Raw genomic sequence first — 15,325 nt, 5'->3', positions numbered from 1 at the left:
GTACCTGACCCGACACCTCGTTATCTGGAAGGCTCATCCACTTCACCACTGATGGTCGCTTCGCTTCACCGTTCCCGTGTCGCGTCGCGTTCGTCCATTTGCACTGCATCATTGATTTGCGTTGCAGCGGGTCACAAAGCATTGCGATGCGAGGAAGCGAACGGCGGAGGTGGGACTCGGAAACTGTCGTGCGTGACCGTCGAGATCGATGATTCCGTACTTAGTTGATGCACCCGTACATAGCAAGGATTGCGGCCGTTCACGATTATTTCGGGAGGAACTTATGAACAGGACGTACGTCTTTGCGACGGCTCATGTGTCCGATAGTAAACTGTGCAGTATGCTCCGCTCTGTAAATTCACTGGCATTCAACTTTGGTGATGAGACACCGTACATGAGGACTCGAACAACATTTATACAGTGCAGCAACGGTCTTTTCCAACAACCTGCTATAGCCCAGTAGCGACAACTAGGCGATCGTGATGTGGACGGTGAACACCGTGTCCTTCTCGGACGTGTACTTCACGTCGATCTGGGTGCCCTTCGCGCTCTTCTTCGAGATCTCCTCCAGCTGCTTCCAGAGCATCTCCCCGCGCGCGCCGCTGTTGTAGTACTCGGGCTGGACCTTCATCGCCGTGTCTCCCGGCGCGAGGTCCGGGACGATGTCGCACCACCGCTTGTAGTTGTGCACCCCGAGCGGGACGAGGAACTCCTCGCCATCCGAGCCGCGGAAGCGCAGCACGCCCGACGTGCCGCTGCCGTTCATCGTCAGCGTGCGGATGTCGTCGGCATAGGTCCAGACGCCGCCGTCGGCGTAGTACCACACGGTCTGCTCGACGACAGCGAAGTCCTTGGGGCTCGCGTTGATGATGCGGACGTGGATGGTGTAGGTCATCGTGGCTGCGACATGCGGCACTGTTAGTACCGGGTGGTCGGTTCGGTGTTCAAGGCTGGTGCTCACCTATTGCGTTGGTTGATCCGGTTGCGATGAACAGGTCGAATGCACTTGGCTGAGAGTGTAGCTACGGTGAGTTGTGAGTTGAGTACGCAAGCATCCCGTTGTTGTCGTGCTTACCGAGGAGGCGGAGGGACTCTTCACTGGGGTCCAACACAATGCTGAGGCGGCGTTATATAGATGTTCGCAGAGTCACTGTCGGTGCTGGCGTCTCCGGACATATGCCCAGACAGAGCAGTGGCCGCGACTACCTACCGTACTGACGGTAACTCGGACGGAAGATGGGAAGAGCACGGAGGAGAACATCCTCCGATTGAACACAAGACGGTCGCGTGTACCTGTATTAGATGTACTAAATTTACGTCGACAATCAGCCTGACGGGTACGGTAGTTGAACACGTACGTTACGGGCCCTTTCTTCTCAGTAGACATAGCAGCTTCGCTGCTTGTTCTCAGTCGTCTCGTCGAGGATGTAGATGAATTGCATCGAGTCATGAGAGTACATCGCAGACCAGAAGGGCCGTGGACGGGAACCTTATGTTGACAGGCCGTGTGCCGAGTGCATTTCTTCTCGAAGAAGAGGAGGTCAGCTCGACTATGAAGCGAACAGGTGCTGGCATGAGGTACAACGGAAAGCCCCTGCCTCCCTCTGACACGGGCTGTCAATATGGTGACGCCGCTGAATAGTAACTATTATGGTCCACATCACGATCGCCTGAGTTGTCGCTACTGGGCTATAGCAGGTTCTTGGAAGAGACCGTTGCTGCACTGTATAAATGTTCCGCGAATCCTCATGTACGGCGTCTCATCACCATTGAAGGCCAGTCAAGTTACGGAGCGGGGTCCGGGGCATCCGTAAAGCAGACCGTGACATCTCAGTGTAGTATGTATTGCCTTCTGTATTCGCTTGCGGTCTTAGCTTCCGCGCGAACTGTTCTATTCCGTGTAAGCAGCAACCATACGCCTATGCCCAGGAGCTACTTAAGTCGTACAACTTGAAGTGCACATGTGAGGCAGACTCTGAGCCGGAGTCTGGGACATGACGCTGTATGGCATATCGGTCGTGAATGGTAGCATCGATTCCCATGCCGTTTCCTGGATACCGCTCCCATGTCACTAGAAGCGACGACCAGTTCGAGCTTGCAGTACATAAATGCCGCGCCGCTGGATGCGCCTAATACCAGCCTGCGGCAATTGAAACGATTTTATGTCTCGTCATGGCCAATCCATGAGCTTTGCCGACGAGCGCCAATCGCCACTAGCTACCGTGCGACATGAATATTAATTAGGGGAAGTTGAACGTTGAACTGTCGACTCGTTCTGCGTTCTACCATCTTCTACGTGTCTGATATGTCCGTCAGTCGCGCATTGTCCGTGCCGGAAATTCTGCTGCACGTCTTCGAACAGCTAAAGCCTGACGTGAAGAATTTGGACCAAGAGCGTGAAGGGATTTGCGCTGTTTCTCTTGCTCGATCCGCCAGTGTCTGCAAGCACTTCCGTGAACCTGCTTCGCGGGTTCTGTGGAGGGAGATACCAACTTTCGCGGTACTCGTCAAGCTACTGTCATCCAGTGTAAAGACGGTGCCTGTCTACGTGAGTACTGCGAATATTTTTTGACCGTGATCGTAGGGTTGTTTCGCGTCGAATTCTGAACTGCTTGTTTAGGTCCTACATCGCAACATACAGGCGGACGAATGGGAACGGTTTAAGTACTACGCCCGCTTTGTTCGTTGCTGCCGAGCACAGACCTGGGAATTTGACCCCGAGGTACGCGCTCCTGTAGACCCTACAGTCTACCACCATCTCTCTATCCAAAGTGCGGGCCAGCCCATACTTCCAAACCTCGAAGTGCTCGAATGGTCGCAGGACTCAGCACTCATCACGTCCCTGCTTTTTCTACTCCACCCATCCGTGCGCTGGCTTTCCATCTTCATGCGGGACAACCCCTACGAGCGCCGGTATGAGTCCGATGATCGGACCCGCCATGCGCTGCAGATGCTGCTGAACGGTATCTATATCGCGTCCCCGCGTTTGGGGCACCTTGCTTTGCGGGGAATGCCATGTTTCGAGAACGTGTTCCCCAAGATTCCGTCGTCGCCGTCGTCATCCCCGGTCGACCGTTCATTGGACATATCAAGGTTCTGGCAACTGAACACGAAATTAATCAACAAACTCGTCCGCGTTCGTTTCCTCACGACTCTCACCGTACGGATACTATATGGCCTTCCGGAGACGCGCGAGCGCCCCGTGCTCAAGGCTCTAAAGACGTTGGTGGTCAATGAATCGGAAGCGGCTGCCTGCGCTTCATTCCTCGCCGCAGTCGCTCTCCCTAGACTCGGAACGCTTCACTTGCACCTGGAGGACGCGCGTACCGCCGCTACGCTGTGGCCCAAGGTGGCCGAGACGCTGCCGCACCTGCACACGTTGGTAGTGAGCTCGAGGAAAACGGGCTCCACTTCCAATCGACCCTCTGCGCGTCCGACACGCTCAGTCATAGCCGTCATCCAGCCCTTGCTCGCTCTTGGCAACCTCCGCAAGGTCGAGATCGAACTCGGCGCGTGGGCCCTGGACACGTCAGACGACGACATCCGTCAGATCACCCAGAGCTGGCCGAAGCTCAGGGAGCTCAAGCTGCGGCACCGCCCGTCTTCCGTTCGACCTTCGTTGCATGCCCTCAGCTTCGCTGCGCAACACTGCGCCGACCTGGAGTCGCTGACGTTGCCACCTGTCTATCATGACGGTGATGTGCCTACCAGCGATTCGGCGCCTCTCCATCCGCATGGTCTCCAGGAGTTGCACGTCGATGGCTGGACGGTCAAGGCGGAGGCGAAAGACTTCACTTCCCATATCGCTGCGTTGTTCCCGCACGCCAAAATGACTGGAGTCATGAATTGATACGTCCATCGCTGCGATGCAGTGCGCGGTACGGTGTCGTATCCTGAGCAGGCAGGCGATTGCGCATGTTACTGGTCATTACTGTAAGTAAGGAAATAATCATACTTGGCTCGTCCGTCGGACCTTTGCTACTTAAGTTACTCGGTTTGTGCTGAGGCTTGGATGTCCAATGAAGCGCTCAAGAGTCGGATCCACGTGCATGACGCGTCTGTCCACTGCTTCACCGCAACGCTCAGCCTTTTTGTACAGTTGTCTCCGTACTGCCATCGCCACTTAGGTGTCTGCTTCTTTCGTCAACAAGAGCTGTCGAGACGGCCGTACGTGGACCACTTCTCTTTGTGGACTTCCCATTGCTACTGCCTACTGATACGTATCATTTCCTTAGACAGTGGGGCAACGGTACGCCACACGAGGATGCCAATGGCTACCGAGAGTGGCATCTCTCAAAGGCCTCGTGCCACAATCAACAACCTTTCTCAAGACGTCCTCCTCCTCATTCTTCGTGATGTATTCAACGGAGCGCAGCGACAGCGAGCGGTAGGTTGGGACAGCGTTCAGATTGCTTCCGGGGCTCCGCATGATGATCGAAACCCCGAGCATCCCTCTGCAGAGTATCTCGCTTGCGTATGTCCTGCGTGGCGACAGGCCATGTCGTGTGCGTCAGTTTTCTGGGCGCAACTCGTCATCTGGACCGGTATGGATCCGACTCCGCTTTCGAGGATTCGCCAGTACCTTTGTTGGTCGCGGAATCAACCCCTCGAAGTCTATGTCATGCGCAGGTATGACCCCTCAGGCTCGATGGAAGACCAAACGGAGAGAGCTCGGGTCAAGGCTGTCGTTGAACTGCTCTTGCCGCATGTAAGGCGGTGGAGGGTATTATGCATGAAGCTTCTCCACTCAAGGTCACTTCCGCTCCCGCGTATTGACCTCGTCGGTCATGCAGAGAAGTTGGTGCGACTCAGACTCGACCACACGGTTGACGACGCGGTCGCATTTTCCGCAACAGACGTCCCTCAACCCGAAGTGTTCGACACACCTCGAGTGCCTCTCCATGTGTGGCATCCACTTCCGTGAATCGTACGTGAAGCCCCTCGCTCAACTATCAATGCCACCCAAGCTCGGCTTCCTCACACTGATTGACTATGCCTCACACCAACCACCCTTCCCTCTCGCCGACCTTCTGAGATCCCTGGTGACCTGCAAGGCACTCTACAACGGCGCACTGCAGCTCGAAAACCTCCAGCTCGATATCTCCTACGAAGGCCCGCCTATCATAAACCCGCGCTCGATCCAATGGAGCTCCGATGTGCACTTCGCCGACATGTCCAGCGACACCAGCCTTGATACCTGGCACCCTCCCGAGGTTGATTACCTGGGCTGGCCGCTTCCCGGCTGACGCTCTGGAGACGGCCTGCCTTCATCTGCTACTTACGGTTCACCGTGCTACGCCTATGATTGAATTCTTCCCTTTCCCCTTTGCATGCTGCGCCGCTGCCTTGGAAAGCTTTCCCCTTTCCTTTTCCCACTGCTTGTCCCCTTTCGTCTTTGCCTTCTCAGCGGCTTTCAATTCTTTACCAGTCTGTTTCGCCGCCTTGCAACACGTCTTCCATTGCTCATCTCCTTGCTTGCCAGAGCGAAATAACTGCCGATCGGGCTTGGGCCCTAGTAGTTGATATTCTGTCAGCCCCAGGTGAGGTTTTTCTGGACCTTTGCTTGTGCGTGCAGCTAACTGTTTTACAACGGCATCTCGCCCGAAGAGGCGTAATATATCCAGATCACCGAGAGCCCGCTCCGCAAGGTCAGCGTCGTCGCGGAAGCTACAGAGGGAAGAGGTATGCATCAGTCGAACCGTTCAAGCTGGCTCTGCGGATGCGGAGCAATACGTACGCGATTGAGGAAATGGGGCGTGCTACGGCAGACGAGGCGAGCATCGCCGCGGAGACGAGAGGGAAGATGGTTGAGAAGCGCATCTTCACGGGGGGCTCGCTGAGGTGCAGTGGCTGGACGGTGGGTCTGAAGGTAGGGCGCAGATACGTCGTGGTTGTACGTCACGGTATGGGTCGTTCAATAATCAAGCGAGGCTGCGTTGACAGCGGGCAGGTGAGAGGTACTTCGTCAGTACAGTCATTGACAGAAGGCATGCAGAGGTACTCACCGGCCAGCGCACTCGCTGTCGACGGGCTCCGAATAAGATAAGGATTGTGTTGGAGCTGGGTAGGCAATGTGCGTGTTCCGTCCTTATAAATGTTTGCGGCAGTGCTGGGGGCTAGAGGAACGAGTCGACTCAGAGGAACTGATTCCTGAGACTATCCGAGTCCCGAATTACGTGCAATCATGGTGCGTGTGGTTCGAAATATGCGACATGAATCATGATACGCTATTGTAGATCCTGATTTGAATCAGAATACCGTAGCGGTCACGACGTCTCTCAGTGTGGTGCCTTGGTAGCTGCGAAAGACCAAATAACCTCAAGATACCACAATTAAAGGCTCGCATGGACGCGTGTCATTCACGCAGAGTTTGCACACGACTGGCACTAAACGGCTTAGATCAACACCTTGATAACCGTGTGTTGCGTGCGCTGGCAAATTGGAACATCCCGATCGGCGGCGGTGGTTGATATTGCTAGTAGACTGACGCGGTACTGCCCAAGTGCCGAAAGACAAAGAATTCATGGCCACCGACGCAGTCAATGATATTTAGCCGTATGAAGCAGTGCGTACTAGGTTTGAGATTGCATCGCACCACTCGAAGTGTCGCTAATGGTGACGGTGCCACTTGCTCTGCGCTGCATATTGCATGGTGATACTTACGAAGCTTCGGTGATTCAGAATAATGTAAACTTTGATTGACGATTGCACAGGAGACATTGCTGTGACGCGGGAAAGCCAACCATCAATATCGTGCGCAGATATGGAACAAACCGTAAGATCAATAGCTGTGTTGTACAACGTACTGAGAAGGCATTTATTATGTAGGACGACAACAAGGCATATCAGTCACACGATACTCATTGTACATGGATAACCTTGGGGCTGTTCGCGAACGTCAGGGTGACGGCGTCGAAAACGCAGAGCATCGAGGGGTGCATGAGATTGGCCTCGCTCCTCGCCCAGCGCGTGCTATTCGCTCAGCGATGCGTCGTAGTCAGTCTCAATCTGATAGCAAACCCCATCATTTGACTGACGGCGCGTCGCCTTGACCTCTTGGGCGACTTCGTCACGTCCGCGACGTGTAATGTCTCGCGCAAGCCACCCTCGCAGCGGTGCCCGTAAGGCGAGCTACTCGGATCCGTGACCGTCTCGCTGCTGCTTAAGGGCGGCGCGCTCGGGACTGGCGACCGTTCGCTCGGGACTGGAAACCGTTCGCTCACGCCGCTCCGGGAGGCGCTTTCGCACTCTGGGAGATCCGTCCATGACGTGTCTCGACCGTCACGCAGGCCCTACCCGCCGTCGGCGCCCATGGGCACATACACGAGCACATGCTGAACCCAAAAGCAGTATGAGGTACGCTCGCGAGCATGAGTGACTGTACCGCGCGACGAAGCACATCGCGGACAACGAGGTCAGCCCGGTGCTGTATGCAAGCGTGCTGCACCACCGGAGCAACGTATATGGGAGCAGAGTCGTGCTGCTCGCAATTCTGAGGAGGCGCGTGACTTGAATGGTGCACATAGGGTTGTAAAGGGAGGCTTACCGACGACAAGGCCCGCTAACAATGCAGGCGCGCATTGACCCATGTTCACACCAGTCTTCATTGGAGAGACCTCAGGAAGCGGAGCACAGCGACACACTGGCAGATGGGTGGACGTATATTTGGTCCGAGCGGCGCCCAGCGGCATGCTTGTGGATGTTCTGCACGGCGGCGATGACCATCTGGCTGAGCTTCGCGCCCAGGTGCATGGTGCTGCCGAGCTTCTAAGTATTATTGTGGGGAGGACGAGCAGCGAGCGTCGGGGAAAGACGAGCGCGGAAAGACAGCCACAGACGCGTCGTGCACGTGACTACCGGAATCCTCCAAGTACCACGCCGAACGGCGAACGCGTCAATTGTTTCAACATTTCACCTCTCGCCTTGCTCACTTCTCCAACAGTTTTGAACGAGTTCTGTGGCCCTCTGCCGTATTTTGCTGCGTCTGGTGACTGAGGCTCTTGAATCGGCTGGTTGACGGAGGGCGACCGACAGAAGCGTCGCTCGCGTGCAACAAGCTCACGGCAGAGGTTAGGGAGCTCATAGCTTGGGGAACACAGTGTAGGATATAAGACATGCAGACTGAGACTGACTGTTATGATATAGGGCGCATATACCCGCCGAAGTCCACCGTTACACAAAGTACCAGATAGAAGAACTCGTACGGACTTTCTCATTGCGCGCGGTGAGTGAGCACGAGTATGATGATGCGCCTGTTCTCATCCTCATTGGCTACGGTACGATCTACATAGGCCAAGTTGAGACAGCAAGATGGACAACGAGAACTTGTCTAGCACTGGGGACTACACACTTCCTGAGAGCGGTCGTATCGCCCACAGACCTCGGACCATCAACGACTTGCCTACCGACGTCCTAGTCATCATCCTCGGCGAGGCTTTCTACGCGGTCGTCCAGCCCTACAATCAACGAGAAGCAGCTCTCTCGGATTCCCTAAAACTAGCATCCTGGCCTGGCTATGAAGACCGCGTTCAAGAGCATCCCTTCGCAGAGTCCCTCGCTAGCGTCTGCCCGCTCTGGCGCGAGGCCATGTCAAACGCCTCCTGCTTCTGGACTCCGCTTGTCATCTGGCTGGGAACAGACTCTACGCCGCTTTCGACAGTCCGTCAGTATCTGTCCTGGTCACGTCACCAACTCCTCGAGGTCTACGTCTTGCGCAGGTACGACCCTTTGATAGAAGACCGCACGGAGAAGGCCCAGGTAGCGGCCATCGTCGAGATGCTGCTGCCGCACGTGAAGCGGTGGAAGGTCCTGTGCATGAAGCTCCTCCACTCAAGCTCACTTCCTCGCCCGCGTATCGACCTCGTGGGACCCGCGGACATCCTGGTCCGCCTCAACCTCGACTTCATCATCGGGCATCCCGCGACGGCCATGCCCACAGTCGAAGCGTTCTCAGCGCCCGTGCTAGAGGAACTGACAATGGCATCACTTCCTGCAGTGTTACGTGAAACCCTTCCCCGACCGCTGGATGCCACCCAAACTCGCCCGCGTCGCCCTGACCAACTTCACCCGAGGCCGCGAGCGATTCCGCGTATTTGACCTCCTGGTACGCCTCATGATCTGCCCGGATCTCCGCACGCTCCACCTCGAGAACCTCGAGCTCGACCCAGTACATTCCAGCGCCTTAATGGACTTTCCGATCCCGTTCCCGCCCAACCGGGCGTGGAGGTCAGCGTGAGCTTCGTCGACATGTCCGGCGTCGCCATCATGCAGTACCACCGCCTCCTCGAAAACGACGATGCCTGGGTGCCGGCCATCGCGTACACGCGCTGCGCGCTCCCCGATATGCCCTGCGCCCATCACCTCGGCTCGTCGGGCACCGTCCGCGTCAGCGGGATTGCGTGCCGGCGGACGTTGACGCACTACCTCACGGAGTACTTCCATGACGCGACGATCGTGGACTGCGGCGGACTCTGCGCGGAAGTCTTCCAGGCGCTCGCGAAGCCTACGTGGGGAGACGAGTGGCAATGCCCACACCTCGAATCCTTAACTATCGTTGGATGCACGAGCTTCAGCAGCGGCGACTTGAGGGCGGCGCTGGAGGCACGGCATAAGGTACATGAGGCGGCGGGATTTCCGATGGCGTCGTACCCGGGGCATACGGTCTCGTCAGTGGAGTGTCTCCGCGTGCATGGTTGTTGCGAGCTTGCGCAGGAGGATAAAAGTGGTTTGACGAGTATGTGGGGGAAGTTCGGTGGGACGACTGGGCAGGAGGACGGTGGGCGTAGGCTTTCTCCCGAAAAAGCGACCTCTCCTCCGTCACGGAGGTCTTCGAGCTAGCCTCGACCTAGCATCTGTATGCCATGGTCGCGATCTCGTATTTGAAGGTAGCCGACCCTTCAGCCAAACTGAATCGAAAGGGTGAACGCGAACCTTCGTTTATTCTTGCCCTCCGCCGCGAAGTTCTGTAATAATGGTCAACGGTGATGTACAATAGTAAGAATCAATGAAACGTAGTAGTCTTGGTAAGCAATGGTACATAACAACTCGAAGCGCCTAGATTACGATTTTGTAGAGGCGCCGGTGAAGCGGTGTCGGGCACAGCAACCTCTCCTCCTCCCGCTCCTCCTCCCGCGACGCCCCGACCTAGCCTTTTCTCGCTTGGCCGTGCAGATCATAGGCGCACGCACCCCGCCAAACGCTCGCCAAACTCACCGCGCCTACATCCCGGCGACCTCTGAAACATCGCGTGCGCGACTGGTGAGTTCCCGTTCGATCGTGCTGGCTGGACCATGCTATACTGAGGACATGCACACAGGAATAGCAACAAGCGACCGACACGCGCGCGCAGTGAGCAGCAAGGATGGAGGCGATCGTCCCGCCCGAGGTCACCGCCGAGCTGACCCAGATCCTCTCCAACCTCGTCCTCGGGGACAACCAGATCCGCTCAAGGTGCGTACGCGTGCGTTCGCAGCGTAACACTCCATGCTAATCGCGGCTGTTCGTTTGGCATGCAGCGCAGAAAAGATCGTCGATGACCGACTCTCGCAGACTCCGGAACTTTACATCCTCGCTCTCGCGCAGTTCTCAACACAGGCGGACACGGAAGTGGTGAGTCCATACAGTTCTGGTCGTTGATTCGCCACGTGCTGGGTGCTGTCGAATGCACACCAGGGCACGATCTAGCCCAGACGTATCCAAGACGCGTCTCGCTGCCCGCGACTTCCGGTACTGCATTGCGTACCGCTTCGTTCAAGCTAGGTCCACATCGTTGGGCCCCGCACGAAAAGCGTGTATAGAAGCAGAGGTCGTCGGACGTTGGCATGCAGTGGTCCGGATACTTTGTCGCTCAAACTCGGCCGCCATAGCCAAGGTCGCGGCTGCCTGGCTCAAGCTGGCCGTCGACGTCCGCTGTGTCCGGCGTGATCCTATATCGGACCCGCTGGACTCCGCCTATGTGTTTGAATGCGCAGGGCCCAACGATATGGACCTAGCTGTCATGACCGGCTCGGTGCTCGGCAATATCATTCCACACTATGTGCTTCACTGCTACATTAGCCTTGGTCAAAGGCGGGGATGCCTGATCCTCATCGCCCAAACTTGGGCCTCCGTGTTCGGATGACGTTGATTATTGAGCCGGATGAAATCTGGCCTCTGTGCATACAGTGATTCGTTGTTTGGACTCTGTAACAGGCATTATGTCCATTCGCGGCACCACTTTTGCACTTTCGTTGTTGTCTCTATCAACCGGCAGGGTTGACATATCTAGTGGCCGGCAATATGGGTACGTTGAGTACATGCTCGGAACCACTGACTTCATGCCCGCCGGGCACGGACCGGGCTTTCACCGATATTTGTTCGGACAACTCTTCCGGCAAAAGTGAACTTTTATCGCGATTGAATCAGGCCTGTCCCCTCCAAACAAGCCAAAGTCATTCGGATGAGATCAAGGCTTTCTCACCAATAACCGGGATCCTGTCATTGCCCGCGACTTCTGGTGCTGCATTCTCATGACTGGCGTCCTACGCCATGCGCGTCTTGCCACTGCCGTTGCAGTCGTGCTTCCGATGACTACCGTTGGCGATCGGCGAGACATCCATGTCTTCGCTATGGCGTGGTGAGATCAGTAGAGAAGTAGTTGGGATGCCATACAGTCCCATCCGCGTCACTATGTCTTGCATAACGAATGTGATATTTGGTGCACACAGGCTGCAGGAGCATATCCTGCGTCGGATCATGCGCACGTCCAGCCTGAACGACTCACAACTCGACGAAGAAACTCCACTGACCAACTGCGCCCCGCCTCACAGATGCGCTCCTTCTCTCTCGTCCTCCTCCGCCGCCTCCTCTTCCGCTCGACATCACAGACGCGCCTCTCCCTCTACGACCACCTCTCCTCCCAGTCCGTCGCCACCCTCGAGCGCATCCTCCTCTACTCCCTCCTCCACGAGCCCGACCCTGTCGTCCGCCGCAAGGCCGTCGACACCGTCGCCGACCTCGCCAACCAGGCCATGGCCCGCGGCCGCCCGTGGCATGCCCTCCAGGCTCAGGCCTTCCGCATGGCCGAGGGCGGCGACACCATCACGCGCGAGGCGGCTTTCAGAGTCTTCTCAGGTAGCGTTAACCTGGTCATCGACCTGCAAACGGAAGTAGTGGTAAGCATGCTCCAGAAGGGCCTGCAGGACCCCGAGAGCGTCGAGGTGCGTCCCGCAGACTGCTATCGACTCGTCCGACAGCATCGCTCACGCAGCGGCCGCGCCCGCTTACGCAGGTCCGCCTCGCCGCCCTGCGCGCGTCCGTCGTCTTCCTCGCCGCGTGCGACAAGGCACAGCAGGCGCACGCCCTCGCGCTCCTCTACCCGATGCTCAACACCCTCCCCGCGCTCCCGCACAAGCACCTCCCCGCCTTCCTCGCGACTCTCACGCCCCTCGCCTCGAGCGTCCCCGCCCTCTTCGAGCCCCACCTCCGCGACCTCCTCTCCTTCCTCCCCCCGCTCATCGTCCCCGCCGTCGACGCCGGCCCCACACCCACTGTGGCACGCCCAAACCCCGGCACGGGCAGCAGCTTCGTCTTCCCGCCACCGACCGAGAACGGCGGCCCGAGCGGGAAGGGGAAGGCACCCGAGGAAAGAGACGTGGACGAGGAGGCGGAGGAGGTGCGGAAGGCGGCGCTGGAGTTCATGATCAGCCTGAGCGAGGCGCGGCCGGTCATGGTGAAGCGCGTGGATGGCTGGACGGCAGTCGGCGTGCGGGGGTGCCTGGAGGGCATGGGCGAGATCCCGGAGGACGAGATGGACGTGTGGCTCGACGCAGACGTGAGTCGCTCTGTGTTGGTTGGGGCGTGTGACGGCTCGCTTCGGTCGCTGATGTGATGGTGACGGCAGCCTGGCGATGACCCGACGGAGGACACGTACCCGCACGTGTACGAGCAGTCCGTCGACCGCCTCGCGTGTGCGCTCGGGGGAAAGGCGGTGCTCCAGCCTGCGTTCCAGTACATACCTGCGATGCTGGCAAGCCATGATTGGAAGCTGAGGCACGCGGGCTTGATGGCCATCGCGGCAATTGCGGAGGGCACGAGCAAAGTCATGCAGGAGGAGCTTGGAAAGGTCGTCGAGTGAGTTGTCGTTCGGTCGCTGAAGCTCGGATGACTGAGAGCGCGTTCCTGATAGTCTCGTCACTCCAATGTTCGCGGATCCTCACCCAAGGGTAAGGTATGCGGCTTGTCAATGCATGTGAGCGACGCTTTCTGTTTTCTTGCCCGTCGTCACGACTGAGCTTTGTACTAGCGGTCAATTGTGCACTGATCTCGAGGTACGGGGCTACGCGCGATAATAGTTTGCACCACTCAACCAACATCGTGCATACAGGAAGTTATCCAGGACCAGTACCATCAACAGATATTCAACGCTCTGATACCTACACTCGAGGCCCCCGAGGCTCGGTTCGTCATTCTCTCTATTGTACTCAACCGGCAACTAAACACTTTCGTTCGATGCTAGTGTGCATGCGCATGCCGCGGCCGCCCTGATCAACTTCTGCGAAGGCGTCGAACGCGACACGCTCATTCCATACCTCGATCCAATTGTCGAACGGCTCCTCAAACTCCTGAACCCAGCGTCTGGGGGGCCCAAGCGATATGTACAGGAGCAGGTCATTACGACCCTTGCAATGGTCGCAGACGCGAGTGAGGCGACGTTTGCGAAGGTGAGCTATCCCTGTATCCATCAGTTGATGATACACTGGCTTGACATCCGCCCAAAGCATTATTCGGCAATCATGCCGCTGCTCCTGAATATCCTCCAGAATGCCAGCGGCCCGGACTACAGAAAGTTGCGAGCGAAGGCCATGGAATGTGCGGGCCTCATCGGTACGTCTGCTCTACTCTCTTCTCGAAATCAACAGTGAGAGTAACCTCTCCCGTTTTAGCCATTGCGGTGGGACGAGACATTTTCAGACCCGACGCGAACACGTTTGTCGAGTTGCTCATGCGGATCCAGAGTTGGTCATCTCTTTTCTGTTCCCTGTCATATGTATTGACAGATCGTCTGTTGTTCCTTAGACAGTCCTCCGGACCTGCAGGACACAATGCTCACGCACTACCTCATCGCGACGTGGGCAAAAGTCTGCCAGGCTTTGGGCGAAGAGTTCGAACCGTATCTTCCCGTCGTTATGCCGCCTCTCCTTGCTGCCGCAGGTACAAAGACCGAGGTCTCCGTATACGGTACGTCTGGGAACTGCCTTCGTCACACTCGTATGTGTCCGGGTGGCTGATAGTTTGGCAGAGGACGCAAGCGATGAGCCGGAAGACAAGGAGGGATGGGAGATGCTCAACATGGACGGGCAACAGATTGGCATCCGCACCAGCGCGCTCGAGGAGAAATGTCAAGCCTTCGAGACGTTGCTTATATACTCTTCTACTCTGGGTCCGCGGTTCGTGAGCTACCTCGCGCAAACGCTGGAACTCGTTTTGCCAAACCTGAGATTCTTCTTCCATGAAGGTGTCAGGGAGGCGTGTGCGCTGTAGGTGGTTCATTGTCTACCGACCGTGATACAGACTAGCTGATATGACTTGCCGTAGGCTCGTCCCGGTACTCATCTCGTGTGGGAAGAACAGTGGAACGCTGACGAGCCAGATCGTCTCAGGGACGTTGAATCAACTGATTCACTGCATCGCCAACGAGCCTGACGCATCATTCCTCGCCTCTTTATACCGCGCGTTCTCCGATTCGATGCGTCTCCTCGGCGGACCGTCCTCCCTCCCGCCGGAACTGCACGATGGCGTGGTGGAAGCGACAAAACGGCAGCTCCAGAGCCTTGCCGACAAACGGAAGGCCCGCGCTGCTCGCCCTGCGAATCAGATCGAGGAGGAGCGAGAGGACCTGACGCTGATCGAGGAGATGGAGGAGTTTGCGCTAGAGGACATGCACAAGCTCCTGGTGACTTTCGACCCAAATCATCCGCTGCTTGTGGCGATATCGAGCGTGAGGGACCTCGGCCTTCATCTCACGCAGGCCGATGTTGAAGACGAAGAGTGGGCGGAAAGCTGAAGGTGCTGCGTATATAAGTGTATTGCTATCTTGCTGTCGAATCTCTGTTGCTAAATTCGTATCATGCCGTAGAAGTCATAATGTATGTACTCGAATACAGATGGAGGTCAATTGGAATGGTGATGGTGTGTGTGCAAACTTCCACCGTGACGACCATGAGGCACGCGGTGTTCTGGACCCTACCAATACTGGGATACGGCCTTACTCCCTTCAATCCCACATGCTGTGTGTACTGAAGGCTCTGGTGCGAAGGATTGCGCAGGTGCAGCAATTGGGCAATGG

The 15,325-nt window shown here is 56.9% G+C and overlaps 5 protein-coding genes across 5 annotated transcripts; 4 read left to right on the top strand and 1 right to left on the bottom strand.

Moving 5' to 3' along the window:
- Positions 1–348: 348 nt before the first annotated feature.
- B0H18DRAFT_1011543 (lectin 3a) lies at positions 349–1,162 on the bottom strand. The gene is made up of 3 exons (XM_048028994.1): positions 1,076–1,162; positions 962–1,022; positions 349–900 (listed from the first exon to the last, which is right to left on the bottom strand). Exon 3 carries the CDS (start codon positions 893–895, stop codon positions 470–472), a length of 426 nt encoding a protein of 141 aa, XP_047892569.1. The 5' UTR covers positions 896–900; positions 962–1,022; positions 1,076–1,162; the 3' UTR covers positions 349–469.
- A 1,113-nt stretch (positions 1,163–2,275) lies between these two features.
- On the top strand, positions 2,276–4,059 carry B0H18DRAFT_1211784 (uncharacterized protein). The gene is made up of 2 exons (XM_048036427.1): positions 2,276–2,548; positions 2,621–4,059. Exons 1-2 carry the CDS (start codon positions 2,306–2,308, stop codon positions 3,848–3,850), a joined length of 1,473 nt encoding a protein of 490 aa, XP_047892568.1. The 5' UTR covers positions 2,276–2,305; the 3' UTR covers positions 3,851–4,059.
- A 1-nt stretch (position 4,060) lies between these two features.
- On the top strand, positions 4,061–5,039 carry B0H18DRAFT_424703 (uncharacterized protein). Its single transcript, XM_048038052.1, has one exon. It carries the CDS (start codon positions 4,265–4,267, stop codon positions 4,922–4,924), a length of 660 nt encoding a protein of 219 aa, XP_047892567.1. The 5' UTR covers positions 4,061–4,264; the 3' UTR covers positions 4,925–5,039.
- A 3,271-nt stretch (positions 5,040–8,310) lies between these two features.
- On the top strand, positions 8,311–10,053 carry B0H18DRAFT_1211782 (uncharacterized protein; the record flags this gene model as incomplete). The annotated part of the gene is made up of 3 exons (XM_048036426.1): positions 8,311–8,937; positions 8,996–9,103; positions 9,178–10,053. 3 exons carry the CDS (start codon positions 8,311–8,313, stop codon positions 9,835–9,837), a joined length of 1,395 nt encoding a protein of 464 aa, XP_047892566.1. The 3' UTR covers positions 9,838–10,053.
- Positions 10,054–10,104: 51 nt separating this feature from the next.
- Positions 10,105–15,261, top strand: B0H18DRAFT_1011530 (ARM repeat-containing protein). The gene is made up of 15 exons (XM_048028993.1): positions 10,105–10,257; positions 10,316–10,449; positions 10,515–10,608; positions 11,808–12,197; positions 12,269–12,811; positions 12,881–13,110; positions 13,166–13,228; positions 13,283–13,307; positions 13,364–13,437; positions 13,496–13,700; positions 13,758–13,863; positions 13,923–13,994; positions 14,056–14,217; positions 14,279–14,516; positions 14,575–15,261. Exons 2-15 carry the CDS (start codon positions 10,361–10,363, stop codon positions 15,041–15,043), a joined length of 2,760 nt encoding a protein of 919 aa, XP_047892565.1. The 5' UTR covers positions 10,105–10,257; positions 10,316–10,360; the 3' UTR covers positions 15,044–15,261.
- Positions 15,262–15,325: the final 64 nt, after the last annotated feature.

Source organism: Fomitopsis serialis (genome assembly GCF_022376445.1).
Source record: "Fomitopsis serialis strain Sig1Antser10 chromosome Unknown B0H18scaffold_40, whole genome shotgun sequence".
Lineage (NCBI taxonomy): Eukaryota > Fungi > Basidiomycota > Agaricomycetes > Polyporales > Fomitopsidaceae > Fomitopsis > Fomitopsis serialis.
This window is presented reverse-complemented; position numbering and strand designations above follow the sequence as displayed.